General features: G+C 40.4%; 1 protein-coding gene across 1 annotated transcript in view; it reads right to left on the bottom strand.

Moving 5' to 3' along the window:
* Positions 1 to 16,571, bottom strand: part of LOC137170670 (ephrin type-A receptor 5) — a 70,293-nt gene that overhangs the window by 48,271 nt on the left and 5,451 nt on the right. The window contains exons 2-3 of the mRNA XM_067574190.1: positions 15,867 to 15,931; positions 6,447 to 7,167 (exon numbers count right to left, since the gene is read on the bottom strand). Coding sequence (XP_067430291.1) covers positions 6,447 to 7,167; positions 15,867 to 15,931 — 786 coding nt within the window. The remainder of the gene's footprint in view (positions 1 to 6,446; positions 7,168 to 15,866; positions 15,932 to 16,571) is intronic.

The raw sequence follows: 16,571 nt of genomic DNA, 5'->3' as shown, positions 1-16,571 counted from the left end.
GATGTGCCAAATGCGTGGCATGACACAAAAACTTAAAATTAACTAATTAAGTAATTAAATAATCAACTAAATGAATGAATGAATAAATTGTGCAACTCAAAGCAAGGTTGCGTTGGAACTCAGATACTTATCAGCACATGTGGGTAATCGTATTGAAATACCAGATGCTACCATGATCAAGTGTGTCTCTGTGTTATGCAAGTGACTGTAATACCCTTGTCACCACACCATCAACCACAAGCCCCACACTGCAAGTGTGAGGCACTCGTTTGCTATCCCATAATTCCCGAGAGGCGGGAAGGCAGAAGCCTTCCTCACGTTTCTTTGCCAGTGAGACAGTTTCTGATGGCAGCACCACCATTGTGGCCAGATCAAGTTTGACATATGCTGCAGTGACGTCTGACAGGCAGGCAAACACAGAGGAACATCAGGGGAGCCCTGGCACTGAAACAAAGTATTGTCAAGGGAAATCCAGCCCTACCCATGACACACTTAGACAGCACTCGTGGAACGTTTTATTATTCTACCAGTGAGCAGCAGTTTATCATTCCGGGCAATTCTTTTAATTGATGATACCAACAGTCGTCCTCGTTTTCATTTGTATTCCTCATCCACTGTCATCCTTTTTCTTCTTCTCTGCTTCCCTCCCCCAACTTCCCCTCCTCTCTTTGCTCAACTTCATTATACTTGCCCATCTTATACCTCCAAGTCTTTTTTCTTTTGTCACGTGAATGCAGCGCAGCCTGAATCCAAACATCACAAAGCTGTCAATCCCTGAATTCCATTCAACCTTTATACTATCTTCCCAACATTCAGCTCTTATCCCATCACTCCAACGTTCTAGTCAGCCCTTATTCCATTATTCCAACATCCAATTTAGCCCTTATTCTATTATTTCAGCAGCCCTTATTCCATCACTCCAATATTTCATGTAGTTCTTTTACTATCATTACATTTCACACAGCACATGTGCCATTATTTCAACATTCAAGAAGCCCTTATTCCATCTAACATTCATTTCATCCCTTAATCTATCATTTCAGCTATGTAATTAACCCTTATTTCCCAAATCCCACCATTTCAACATTTCTTTTAGCCATCACACAACAATAAAGTTCCATTCAGCCATTCGGCATTTAATGTGTTTACATAAACTCAAGCAGCCTGGTTGTGATCGGGCTTTTGGAGTATCTTGTGTACATATTTGCACCAAACATTATATTAAGGTTTCAGAAACCTGGCTAAGCTCTTATCCCACTTTTGAGAAACCTATATATGCAAGTACTGAGATAGAAAATTTGCATACTGTGGCATGTCAACACCTTATCTCAAAGTTTCTCATCAGTCTCATCATGCAGGTGCATGCTGAAATGAAATTAGTTAGTGTTATATTCTATTGCTGCTCTTGTTTTCTATCAACGGTGATCATATGGAGAAGCCAAACCCAGCAGAGTGGTTAATACAATACACATTCCTGGTAGCCAGACTACAAACTGGGTTCATCCTTAACTGCTGAGAGAACGCAGGTGGGACACAAGAGTTACAAAGACAAAGACTTTCCTTCACCAACAGAAACCTGGATAATGTTAGAATTATGTACACAGTACAAGAATACGAGTAACCAGGTTTCGCATGATCCATGTTAGCATCCCCAATATTATTCCAAACCAGGCTAAGACTCTCAAAACTGGTATACTAGTCATTCCCACATCCCATTCAGCTCTTTTTCCATGAACCAAAAATTCAATTCAAACATTATCCCAATGTTCCATTCAGCCATTATTCCCTCATTCCTTCTCAAATTCATTGTCTAAGTCACATCTGCGAGGCTGAACTCAATCTACAACCCCCCCCCCCACCCCCCCATCTCCTTTTCATCTCTCTCTCCATCCATCTGCCCACTTCTATCCACAGTTATCCTTCCTCTATCACCATCACCGCTGAAACAACACTCATCCATCTCCCTGACTCTCTGCCCTCACACCCTGTGGTGTGAAATCTTCAATTTATCTTGTGTCCCCTAATTTTCCCATCACTTCTCCTCTCCTCCCATCCTTCCATCTATCCATCCATCCATCTCCCCGTGTAACCCCCTCCCCTTTCCTCTCTTCGGTCTTGCTGGGCTGACAGTGCTGCAGGCTACCACCAATTATCCCAGCTAAAGTTGTGCCAACATCTATACATCTCACACAACCACATACAGTATCTTTAGATGTCAACAGACACAATGTCATCTCTGGTGTAACAAGGAAGAATGACAACACGCTAAATCTAAAATAAATATATTTTCTTTCTAGGCATCTTTCACTTGTCGTGCTAACACTTGATGATGAAATGATAATGAAAAAAGGAAATAATGAGTTATAAGTTTATCTTGTTGTATATGCTGTCATATGAGTAAATAGCGAATAAGAAAAATAAAATAATCAAACATTGAGGGTGGACAATAGCAGAGCAGAGCAATACATAACTATCCAACAATGCATTCCCAAACAGATGTTACTATACTACACAGAGACAATGTTTTCAGTATTTGCCCACTGTGGAAACCACTTACGCTTTGCCGGTGAGTGGTGGCTGAATGTTTTCCATAAATAGAGATGTACTTTTTGAGTGAGATGCGTGTGTGTGTTGAAGGATGAGGGGGAGGGTAAAGGAGACAGAGTTGGTTTGTTGATGGAGAAAGATGGACAGATCTTTAAAGCAGGAAAGAGTGGGAAGTGGAGTGAGAGGCACTGGCAAGAGTGTAAAAGGTAAAGGGAGTGCTGATGTATGTAGGTGGCAGCAATAAAGAGAAAGAGGGAGGGATTGGGAGACAACTGAATGATAGGCAGTTACAGGAAGATAAAATGAGAGACAGACAAAAGAAAAAAAAGGGAAGTGAAATAGACAAAAAGACAGAAAGCAAGTGAGTGAGAGAAAGAAGTGGAGATGTGACAAGGAACGACAGAAAGACGGGAAGTAAAAGACAAAAGAGGAGGAGAAAGAACTGTCCATAACGAGTTCTGTCCTACATTTACAAAGGCTGCGTTAAATCATGCTCTACTAGGCAGCACATGCAGCCAATACAGCCAGGATCCACACACATTTTTTCTCATATACACACACATACTGTACTCTGACCTGCAACCCACTAATTCACACCCTACAGTAAGACATACATGCCTAAAGCATTAACTGAAAAGGCTGAACAGGCTACATCAATGCTGCATCTCTTTTTAAACAGCTCTACCAGCTCTTTTTAAAAAAAGACAGACATTCATGGAAAGGGCAAAATAGACATAATGGAGTGAATATTAAACTATCGCACATGTTCTCAAATCCAGCACAGCAAATGTTCAGAACTTGAACAAGAAACCAGAGACACTGAATACATATCTCCTCCTGGTATGGAGTCCAGGCACTCTTCAAAAACCTTCAACACACTCCTGTGTGAGTGACTGACATACACATGAAAAACAGTTTGCTAAAGCAGTGAACACATATGGTTACAAAGCTGAGCGAGAGGAAACCCTGCCATGTCTCTCTCTGTAGACACGTTCAAAGGCTGTCGGTTTAACGGCCTCATCTGCATACGGAACTGTAAGGAAACCTTCATCCTGTAGCTTAATTAATTGCTGAGAGTGTGCTCTACTGTGACAGCTCACTGTTACGTCTGTTTACTTCCTTTTATTGTAGATACGGACCATGATAAATAAAATCGCTTCTACCACGAGCGCCTGTGAGATGTTTTTATTCTAAAATGTTTAACCGTTGAAAAAAAAAATTTGCATATCATTCAACTCCATCTCCCTGGAATGCAAAACACACGGAAACTCATTAAAATGAAAAACCAGTTAAACCTTCTGTAGTCTTTCTGTGAAACTTTGCTGCAGCAGGACGGTGAAAACAGGCGTATCGTCAGCTTTTTGCAAGACATGGTGGCAGGGTCAGATTTTATTACTGTGTCATCAATATCACACCCGTGCCCTTTTGTCAATAGGGGTACAAAGGGAATGCCGCTCTGTGACCGTCTCTTTTAAGCTCAGTCTACGCCAGAAAAGAGTTGTATTTTTTATTCATGTCTCATGAAAAAAAAAAAAAAAAAACTGTTTTAATCTTGGCTGCTGTCCACACCAGCTCCAACCACTTTTCTGTTACATACTTAGCAAGTCTTTTTCATCTATGTAAATATGGAAATGTATTTTTAAAAATCTCTTCAGGCTTATGAACCTTTTAAATAACTGTATTTTTTAGTTCATTGTCATCTGTTCACTTATCTGATCATTTGAACAATGCTTTCCTTTCTATGTTGCTTTTAGTTTCAGTTATGATATGACACATGCATATGATACACAGTACAAAGATTACACTGTCCACAGATTTCAAGGCGATAACACATGCAATAGGCATATTACCCTTATCAACTATGCATTTCAACTACTTGTTTTCCCTGTATAAAATAAGGTTCTGTCCTTGATAGTTTTGAAAAAAAAAGCAAAGTTTTAAAACTGAACCACAGCTGACATGCTGCTGGAACAAAGCAAGTGATGTATGATGCATTAATGATGACGCATTATTGTTAACACCATCACAGTATATTAATTTTACTTCAGAGAACAGTACTCTTTAGAATAAAAACTGGAGAACACTCGAGCTAACATTATTGTGTGTACTATAAGCATTATCATATAACAACTAAAGCACAAGTGAAACAAAGAGAGATCTGCACATTGATAATAATGCATAAAGATAGGAATCTATGGGCTGAGGTTTAGAAAAATGTCTTTCTATACTTGCAAAAGATGCTTACATGGTGCAAAAAGTCATAAAATGCATTTTCCTGGATGAAACAACTACATGTACTGTAGTGTAATTCTAAATATTCATGCTTGACCCGATTAACCAGACCAAACCAGATTAGCTGTGTAATAAATGGGCAGTCAACTAATGAATGGTAACCACAGCATTATTCAGGAGTTCATGCATCTTTTTGCACATGTATGTCCCTTTAGACTACAGTATTCAGATATACATAATATCCTCAAAGATGTTTCCTTTCTAAACTACTCAACTCAAATTTAGTTGATGTTTTTTTAACAGTCAACATTCAACAGTCATACACAGTACAGAGTGAGCTCTCAGGTATTACTGCTACACACCAGAATATGATTTTTTAGCCTAATCAGCCGTTGATCTGTAACAGTCTGGGTGATTGTACAGTCTGTGGCAGAATGACTCCAGGCAGGCCAGTGGCCTACTGACAGCTATTCACTAATGACCTCCCCGCAGCGACTCTATGTCTGATGAAGTGAAGCTAGAGATGGTTCATAATTTGTTACATAGCCATCATATTTTACTGTTTGATTATTATAAATTATCTAAGATAAAAGAGGGGCTGGTGCTAGGAGGGGAGGATTTACTGTTGGATCTTCTGGAGGCTTTGTTTGATGATTTCAATAGAAAATCTGACATGTAAAGTGTTCCTAGATATGTCCAATGGCCAATTGATATACGCAATAATACAAGCGTTGATGCAAAGAAATAATACAGTATATCTGGTGTATTATCATTTCACCATGGCCTGTTTTCGGCTTGTTGTTGGACATAATTTTAAGCTACAGAGCAACATTCTTGGTTTCAGTATACTGTAGCTGAAACGGCAGAGGACAAGGAATTGTTTTGTGTAAATCTGATTTATTATACTCCACATGCACACTCACACCTACACATAAATTTGAAACACAAAAAATAAAGTATGCCTTTGTGTGTACAGTTCAAGAGTTAGCTGTCTGTAGTTGAGGACTCTTAATCGGTAGGATATTGTGTGAAGAGATGAAACACTCAAGAGGTACTGAATAATCACACATTTCAATTTTCTGTACCACACAGCTTCATGCCGCTGCAATAACTGCTTTTCTGAAATTTTGCCATGCCACTCAGAGCTACTTCTTGGTTGCACAAGTAGAGCCTAGTGTGTAAGTCTGAAAATTGAGTAATTTAAAAGAAGATTGGAGAAAGAGTGAAGGAGAGAAAAGAAAAGGGAGGCCCTGGGTGCCTGTGGAAATGGCAGTTAAGGTCGGTGGTGGAAATGTTTGGGCTAGAGTCAAAGCAAAAAGGCAGCTGTACGAGAGCAACAAAGTGCTGCAGGGCTCGGGGGAATACCCTCCACTAAGCTAGGGAGGAACACATGCACACAGTAAGAAACGCTCTTAAAAACAGAATAAACAGATCCATGCCCACACTCAAGTACACAACACTAAAAACAAACACGTGCATGCATGTAAAAATAAACATGTAGGATGATGATAGCAACCCAAAAGAAACAAACCTACAAAGACCAAAAACGTGAACACCGAACAATGATATAAAAAATAAAAAGCATTTAATTTATTTAGCACTTTTGCTTGATCGATTAATCAACCAATCAACCAGTTCAGCTTCACACACAAACTTTCCCCTCTCACCTTGACAGGATCCGTTGATTTCCTCAAACCCTGGCTGACACACGCACTTCCCAATGGGCACCAGCCATTCACCCTCTGTGCTGCAATGCATCCTGGGAGGCTCATATAAAGGCAGCGAGTTATTGACGCAGCGGCCCACCACCTCCACCAACTGCGAGGCCTCTGAGCCGGGGATGGTGTCGGGGAACTCGGCCAGACTCTTCACTAGAAACGGGCAGCGTTTGTAGAAAACTCGCACTGAGACCAGAGCAATACAGGCCCCCAAATCCTGAAACGCCAAGTAGAAGCCCTTCCGGGTCAAAGGACCTAAATCACGGACTTCAGTGTTGAGCTTCATCACGCGGTCCCCGAGGTCCAGCTCGGTGAAGCTCTCGTCAGCCGCTATGGTATCAATTTTGATGTATCTGCTCTCCTTCATCACCCTGTCCTCCTCCTCCGTCATCCCCGTCCCGTCTCTCATCTCCCCATCCTCCATTTCATCCTCGTCCCCATTGGTTTCGTAGTAATACATGTTAAAAGTCTCCTTGCAGGTCCCGACACCCCCAGGTAGGCTGTTGCAGTCTCTCAGGGTGAACTTGAGCTCAATGAAGACCCGCTGGGCGCCCTCGGTCAGTATCCAGTTGGTGTGGAGCCAGTTGTTCTGGTTCTGCTCCATGACCCGGCACACTTGGTAGGTGTGGATGGGGGCATAGTCCTCGTCTACTTCGCCAATCTCCTCCCACTGAGAGAGAGAAAAGAAGAGAAGAGAAGGAGGCAACAAAGGGTAAGAGGAAAGGTCAGAAAAAATGGGATCACCGAGGAGGTCCTTGAAAAAAGGGAAGTACAGCTTAGTGTCAAACCTAAACACAAGATTTGCTACTGATCAGCCTGTGTCCTATCACATAGTATCAAAAACTGTCAAATAAACCGAAAACTGACAACAAATGTTTGCTAGTATTCGTTCTCTTATTTGCAGATTATTTCTGATTTAAAACATAATTTTGCCAATTTCAGACTGTAATTTGTTTGGAAAGTTTCTTGTATTGCAGCTTGTTTATAGATAACATTTTACATTTAGAAATAAAATTTTAAGAAAATGTATAGTTTTGGTATTAGTATAAGGTATGCACTAGCAAGTGGTCCAAAGTTTTCTGACAATGTCCAGATGTAAAGAGAAGTAAGAAGCGTGGAAATGTAGTCAGAATGAGCTACAGCAATGCCTTTTTTAAAGGCTTAACAGTGGAGAAGAAATTTAAACAGGGCTCTGTGTGTGTGCACGTGTGTGGCTAGGTATAATCCTCATAAGCAGCACTATTAAGAGGCTGGGGGAAGCTTAGCTTCCCCAAAATTTTCACTGAAAAAATTTAACCTTCAATAAAATCATGATTTTTTTGGGCAATAATGACTGAACAGGCTAAGCGTTTCCTAAATTTACTACTGACTATTGTGCAACCTACACTGTGTACTGGTAAACTTAAAAGAATGAAAACACCTGTGTCAGCAGTTCAGCAGTTGAAAAGATGGTAACACACTATGTAGCCCAGCCTTGAAGTTAGCCACAACCTGACCATGGCTCACTTAAGGTGGACTGACCTTTAAGATCAACCAGCTATTCTTATTGTAGTGACAATCTCAGCCGCTCCTCCAAGTTTTGCTCAGCAACCCCCCTCCCCTTGCTGACTTTTAGCCTCCCCAAGCACGATGTCCTAGCGCTGCTTATGATAATCCTCATTCCTTCCACCTCATTTCCTCCTAGCGCAACAGACAGAAAAGAAAGAGATAGTCCTATAGGGTATATATGCATTTTCCATGAAAAAGGGGAGGAGTTCTTGCCAGCAAAGAAAGAATTAATATGCACTTATAGGTGTGTTCATCTGTGCAGCCATTCCTCTTATCATACCTCTCTGTGTCTGCATCTATGCATGTGTGTGTGTGTGTGTCAGACAGCAGCATTAATTCCCTCTGCAGGTCTCCTGGGACGTGGCTATTATCTGCATCACTAGCACTCTCCCATGGCTAATACAGGCGCTTCATCATGTCACTGTAATATGGCCAGAGGGACCAGACTATGATCTGGTGTTATAGCTTAATAGCCCATATTAATCAATCCTTGCTGTAGCCGTTGCATACAACCTTCTGTCTTTGTCTTTTCTCTCTCTCCTCTCCCTGTCGTATTCTCCATCTGTCTTTTTCTTCCTCATTGTTTCTCATTCCTCCTTATTTTAATCTGTTTCTTTTGTTTTCTGGTTATTATCATTCCGTTTCTGAGCCATTTGTGAATGAATGGAGGCATTGTGAAGTGTTATTAGAAAGTACATTTGTTGTTAAATGCACATGGCTCTGTGCTGATATGCTAACAATGTGTGTGTGTGTTTCTACTCTTGTTCTTCTATCTTTGTGAGGACCAATCTGATTTTCAGACCTTGAGAGTGAGGACGATTTCGGAAAGTGAGAATGATTTTGGTTGTTGTCACTTATTCAGAGGGCTATCTGAGAGCTAAGACTTGGTTTAAAATTTAAGGTTAGACTTATAGACTTGGGTTAAGGTTAGGGTTAAATGCATTATGTTAACGAGGGTCCTCACAAGTATAGATGCAAAAGCGTATCTGCGTCTTCATGCGTGTGACTGTGTCCCTATCTCTCCCAGACTCAAGCCCAGTCAGTCCCAGTGCAGACATTAAGCCTCTTACTGGTTAGATCACACAGATCCACCAGCCTGCTCTGAGCTTCACACAGCTTAACACACACACACACACACACATCATTATTGGTAGCCCAGCAGGGAGCTGAACAGAAGACCTTCTCTAGTTTCGCTGGTTACCAAATGGTTTCAGTATCTGTGTATAAAGCATGTTTGCCATTGTTGCCACTGGAAGTTCTCCAACTCTGCAGCTCTGATTACTGATGTAAATGGGACATGACACTTGCATAAGCTAACTCTTTAAACTGAGTCATCAAACAGTAATCTAACATGAGCTTATGAAATGAGCACAGAAAGGCACACCACCATTAAAGTTACCAGTAAAGGAAGTTCTTTCCCTTTTTAACAACCAATCTGATAGTACAGGCAGGAAGGAGGAATTGTGGTAAGATTTAATTGTATACGACTTTTTGTTAAAACCCATTAGTGCAGTTTGCAGTGACCACTGAGCATGCATGGTTTTCCAGGAAGTAGCTGTTTTCTTGGAGGTTCAAACGCCTATTTCAAAGAATCTTTAAAGACCACTGTACATGGTATTAGGCGGGTTGGAACTTCAGAGGTCAAACACAATGCTAAGTGCAAAGAGCGACATACTAACACTGTGGGGTCAGGACCACCCATGCTAATAATGTGAAGCCTTGTAGAAACAAAGGCATGCACTACTGTAAACAGTATACCCTTTAAAACCTCATTACTGTTTGTACATTCATTTAATGGCAGCTATTTTTGCCTCTTTGTCTCCGAATGACTCTGTAAAGCAACCCTCACTGTCCATTTGTTTCAAAATGTGACATTATAATCTTCACTGCACACACCTCACCTTCCATGCAATTCACACAACCTCTTCTCAAAGGGTCAGTTCACCCAAAGTCCAAGTAACATTTTTCCTTCTACCCCTTGTGGTATCTAACTGTTCAGATTTACCCGCTGAATTTTTGAGATATCTTGCTCTCAGATTTCTGCTGTTTCTTTACAAAAACAAGTTAGTACCCTTACTTCTTACTGAAGAAACAGTCCCTAAAAAATGTGATTATCCTAAAGAAGTCAGAATATTGTTTCTGCAAAAAAAAAAGTAAAGAAAAAACTACTCGTATTGGGATGGTGGCAGAAGTTTCCAAGGCAGATATTTAAAAGTCTAGGCACATAAACTGAAAGCTATCTGCACAGCCAGATACTACTGATGATATGTAATGGACCAGTTTGTCTTTTGTATGGTTTGACTCTAATGATGCTTAAGTGTGAACTAACAAAAAGTCACCAAATTGAGAGTATTTGGTTAAATTTAAATAATCATATGTTCTTCATTTCAGTCCCTACAGACCCTCTCGTGCAGGCCAAACCTCACTTTCACCTCTGCATCATCTCTGCTCCACTTCCTGCCCTTTTTCACTTTGCTCTGTACACTGAACTGTCCCTATAGGCATCCTTTTAGCTCCTCATTAGTGTGTGTGTGTTTGTTTTGCTCACCATTATGTGTGCGGGTGTGCGTGAGTGCCTGCGTTCACGCATGTCACATCCGTCAGCAGACCCCCTGTGGCTCTGCTGAGTGCCCTCCTGGCTCTAAGTCTATAAAGCTGTCTCCAACTTATTATTACCGCCCATTACCGCTGACCGTCATGACACTGTAATAGAACTGTCCTTCTCACTCCAAACCCATATAAGAACTCCCCCCCCCCTCCCCTCCCCTTTCCCTATTTCTGCATCCATCTCACTCTCTCTACCATCCCCCTTCTCGTTCCTCATTCCTCTGCCTTTTCATCTCAGCCATGTCTATCATCATTTTCCCTCCATGTGTCCTCTATTGTTCCTTTAATTATCCAATCTTAACTCTAACCCAGAAACGCTGTTCGACCCCATCCCTCCTTCTCCGTGTGACGCTGCTTTGCTCGCTTTTCTTCCTTCCCCCCATCCACTTGCAGCTTCTGACTCTTGTCTTCTTCCTTGTCCCCGATTTCTGCTGCTCTCCCTTTCCGTTCTAAAACTTCTCCCCTCCTTCCCTCCTTCCTGTCACTAATCCCCCACCGTTCTCTCATCCTCCTCCTCTCTTCTGCCCCTTTTACCCCACCACATCTTTTCTCCTTCATGTTACTGTAGTGTGCTATGGTTTAAAAAAAAAAAAAAAAAAAAAAAAGAGGATCTGCTAAACACCATATGATCTGCGGCACAAAAAATCTCTAAGCAAACATTACTTGAGCTGTTCATACAGCCACTCCCCAACCATCTCATTCCTGGACAGACAATTTAAGACCCTGACACACTGAGCTAACTGCAAGCTGTCACTCGTTGAGCGTCTGTGCCCGACCATCACCCACAGTTTTTGTTGTGTGTTCAGCACCTTTGACTAGTCTGCCCATCTATGGCTGTCTGGACAGTTGGGAACGCTCAATCAGCAAAGGCAGTTGATGAATGAGAACTCTCTGCATGGCTGTTCAGCCAAATGAATCAGTGATTACACCAATTTAGCGTGGTTTTATGTTTGTTTTCTACTTCTTGCAGGGCTGAATGACAAGCTGACAGCCTTGCATTAATTTCAGACAGGTAGCTAGCAGGTAGCTCGGTAGCTGTCGAGTGTGAATGACAAACAGCTGGTTGTTGGAGTAAAGTATGTGATATTGCTGTTTAAGCTCATCATCTGAAAAGCTGTGAATCAGGATCTCTGGGATCTCAGAGCTGTCAAGCAGCGTGTCCTGTAAGTCTGTGAAGCTAACGTTAACAGGGCTGTTGCGATAACCGCAATATTGCAATACTGCGGAAATGACAAGCCAACGGCAGGCAATGGCAAACAATTGCCACAACTGCTATGTTACAAGAGTTGGATGTAATGAATGAATGAAAAGGAGAAATGCAGAGAGTCTTTTTCCACAGAAAATCATCTGTTGAGTGTTGGACGGTTATTTATTTCTGCTTTAGAACCATCAAAAAATAACATTTTATTTCTCACTGTCCTTTCTACTGCTGCCTCTCTCTCTTCATTCACTCTCTAGCTCGCTTGACCACTGCTGCACTGTCTCTCTTTCTTTCGCATGCTCTCAGCTCTGTCTTTCTCTCTTTTTCTCATCATGCAATTCATCTCTGTCATTTAAAAAGCAACAATATACCTAATAATTGCCTAACAATAAAGCTTATTTATATAGCACTAAAATGCGGAGATGTCATCTCTATCAATAGGTATGCAGACAATAACCACAAGTCTGGGAGTGAAATCACAGATGCAATATTGGTCAAAAAATTGCAATTAGATATTTTCATATAAAATTGTTCAGCCCTAAGTCAAAGCAAAAAAAAAAACATACAGTTTGTATTTGGATCATATATCTGACCAGGTAAACTGATTCACAAAGCTGTGAAAATAGTGAGCTAGTTAGGTCTGATGAGTCTGTGGGTTTTCTTTTAACTTTATCCTCTCAAGCAGGCGCAGAATGTGGTGCACGTCAGCTGTCAGCTATCCATCAGCTACAGGCTTTGTATTTTCTTCAGTTGAAAGTTTGAACTTTAGAATTGAAATGACGTAAGGCTACACAAAGCTTTTCATCAGTTAGCCTTTTCAGCACTCTTCTTTGAGATCGAGGCTTGACGTGTCAGGGCTGGGTGGACGTTGCCTACTAATGTTCAGATAAGGACAGAGTAGAAATGGATTCTGGGATTTGCCAGACTGATGGGAGGTAATGGAGACAGATGACACAGATGGATTTGACAGCAAAAAATTCCATATTGTGAGTTCCATCCCTTTTATGCCACCTTCCCTCCTGACTTTTCTTACTTAATTCTTGTCCCTTCGTGATGCTGGAAGATGCAGCAGATAAAAGATAAAAGCGTCCACTAAATGGCATGTGATCAGCAGCCCACCCAATCTATGAACAAGCACTCCTCCACTGTAATGGGGACATAAAGTAATGGAAGTATTGAATGACAAAGGGTTGACAGCCAAATAGCCCCAGTGGGAGGGGAACCAAAATTCCTCCATGATTTTTTTTGTCTTATCATCTTCATTTATTTCATCCCCTTTTGTATTTAATTCTCTCAGTTACACTTATGTCTTCTAACTGTAGCTCAAGCTTCACGTAACTTGATTGAACTTTGTCAAGCCAGTTTTATCTTAAGTTAAAAGAGTACAGTCTAGACTGTACTCTTTTAACTTAAGTGGTTGTTTTCTTCCTAATGATCCCTTTTTCTGTATCAGTAAGACACCATATGAATAATAACATTCTCTCTCTTCTCAAGAGCACTAATTAAAGGCATTAATATCAGTCTATTTCTCTCTATTCTCTTTCCGTCTCCATCTTCAACCCTCATCAACCTCATCTGCTTGCAGTTGTCACATACCCTCAATGAGACACGAGTGGAGACAAAACAAAAATAATTCCTTTAAAACGGCACAAACTCTCTTCTTTTCTCTCATCTCTTTCTCCAATTTGTCCTCCAGACTGCCCATGTGCACTGTTTCTCCCAGTGATTTTCACTGTTCTGCTTCCGAACAGGAGACAGAGCGCTTTTTTTTCTCGTGGTCACAGGAAGCCTACCTGCTTTCTTCTTAGTTTTCTCTCACACTCTTTGTCCGTCTCAGTCTGTCACTGTCTGGCAGTCTGAAGGTCTCCATCTTACTCCAATTCAATCCACTCCTGTCTCACACCACATCTGTCTCCACATTGCCAGATTAACCTGCTAGAAAGCCTCAAGGCAAAAACTTTTCTTTGCCCCCCCTGCTAGATAAGGTAGAGGGGCAAAAAGATCACTTCTTAATGTCTTTGTAATTTCAGTTTATATTGTGCATATAAGAAGATGGCTGTGTATAAAGAAGAAGAGAAGACGCCTCTCTAAAGTTCAAGGAGTTCATCATAGACAAGGAGAAAATGGTTTTTAGTGACAACTTAAGCCCTTAAACCAAAATATCCATGTTTAACATTCTACAGTCTTCAATTTCAAACTACCACAGTATGCATGACATTTGTTTACTGTCATGCTATTCATTCAAATGAGTCCAAACATTTCAAGGTCATCCATCAAATTAAAAAAGAGCCTTTTCAAAGCCCTTATTATACTCCATCTCCTGTTTTTTTTTGCTTAAACACATGTTTCAAGAAGTTTCAAAGTACATAAAAGCTTTGGAAGAGGAAAGCAGAAAGGGGCAGAGAGAAGATAATGAGATAAACAGATGACAAGAAGGAGGAGAAAAAGGTGCATAAGGAAACAAACAAATGTTCCGGGACGAGGAAAGATGGGTGGAACGGGGATGAGAGCTGAGCCAGAAAAGGAGTAACGAACGAGAGGAGAGGCGATGATGGGGATGGAAGGGGGTGGAGGAGAAGAAAACGAGGGATGAAACAAACCATCTGGAATATGAGGCTAAAAAAACCCAAACTTTTGTGTGTCCTCAACATCTTATTTAGCCATGGAAGACAGCTGTTGCCAAGTGTGCACGTATGTATGTGAAGATTGTGCACATGCATAGAGTATGCAGCAGATTGGGCTCCACTGTATAAATAGGGAACCTGACAACCATTGTAATGGCCAACAACAATATCGCCTGTTATATAAAATGCCAAACGAGCAATAGATTTTTTATTTTCATTTTAAGGCATGTTTAAGACAACAAGTTAAACAGAAAATAAATGAATCACTTTAAATTGCAGCTGAATAAAAACATAACAGTTAATCAAAGAGGAAGTCATTATGAGATCCTTACATTATCACATCTTTCATTTTCTTTCCCTCCGTTGACTCTGAAAGCACTTATTTATGCAGTTGCATTGTAGAAAGCACACACCATAATCACATCTTCATTAATATGATTATGGATACGGCTGCTTTTGTCAGCACTATCTCCCCCATCTACATACAGCCACAGAGTCGGCCGTGATTTGAATACCCAGAGCTGAGAAATCGCCACGGTCAGCACTGTTGGTGGGGCGTGTACAGCTGCATATTTGCAAACAGGAGTTATGAATATATGAGAGATTTTCTATGCGGATCAAATTGATCAACAAATGAATTCCTGTTTAAACCAACCGCAGCACTATCAATCTCCTCGAGGTTGGGGAATTAAAATGTTTCCCAGGAAAGGTAGCAGATCAGACTGTGAATTCCTGTCTCACTTGTAGAGGTGATGCTGAAACTCTAGTATACATTAATACATTTGAGACACCATTTCTTTTTCATGAAAATACACTATATAATAATATGAAATAACTATTTTCAAACTCTAGTAACTCATTCTCTAATTAGCCATCACCCTGGGAATACTTGGAAATGGAAATTCAATTCCTGGCTTGAGAATAATGTATTCCATGGTGACTTTCAGTACCTTATTCATGAATTCAATTTACCCTGATAATGAACTGAGAGTTCTTGGAAATGAAATGACCTTTAACCTTGATGAGAAAAATCGGGTACCTGTACTTCATTGTAAGTTTCAAGTGTCATTCATCACACTGAGAGTGTGAGATACTGACTAAACCTTAAGTGTGCTTATAAGCAGTACTTCAATTTTTTCGATCTTCAGTTGGTTGTGCTGATGGGTAACTGGGGTTTCTACATTTGATTAACCTCTGAAACACTGCAAGGATAATGAAACTGCATAGCTTTGATATGTTAATGTCATAAGGAGTATTAAGTGATACAAAAAAACATAAATACATCACATCTATGTACATCTATTCAATAAAAGAAACCACATTTCTTCAAGATTAAGTAAAAAAAAAAGCTGTAAAACTGAAAGCTATCTCAGCAATGGTCATACTCACCCCATTCTTAGGGTAGGCCACCCATCCAAGGTCTCCCATCACAGAGCGAGAATCCAGCAGGTTCACTGTTAAAGATGAAAATCACAGTTTAACGACGTCGTATAGACAAACAATCAAAGATTTAAGGAAATATGTATCAAAGATCAACATATTTTAGTGGTGGATAAAAAAACTTTTTTTTTTTTTTTCAATAAAAATAAAAAAACATATTAACATAAGTGAGGAATTGCATCCTGAAACCCAACTTCCAACACACACAAGAGTGTGGTTTCCATCTAGACGTGCACTCATAACCTTATCTCAGTCAATCAAAGTTTAATGATTTATTACCTTTCATACTGTCTGGTGCAATCCAAAGTGCTTTACAGATGATAAGTTGATAATAAAACAGTACAAATGTAAGCTGTAAAAAAATGGTTTACATGTACTAACGTGGCCAAGATAAACCATTTGCAATCATTATTGTATTTTATTAAGTATCCAGCGAAAGACAGTCAAGGCTTGTTTCATTTGCATCACAAAGGCTGATTACTGTGTAGATTCCAATGTGAGTTTTGAGAATTGATACAATTTTAATCACAAACTGAGATTTAGAAAAGAGCTTCTCATGTGTAGATGTCATATCTATTTCCCAGACCAAATCTTAGGACAGGTACAGTAACAGGATTTTTACTGGTAGGCATTTGTCAGAAAAAAATTCCAGTT

The sequence above is a fragment of the Thunnus thynnus genome, chromosome 19, assembly GCF_963924715.1.
Source record: "Thunnus thynnus chromosome 19, fThuThy2.1, whole genome shotgun sequence".
Classification (NCBI taxonomy): Eukaryota; Metazoa; Chordata; class Actinopteri; order Scombriformes; family Scombridae; genus Thunnus; species Thunnus thynnus.
This window is presented reverse-complemented; position numbering and strand designations above follow the sequence as displayed.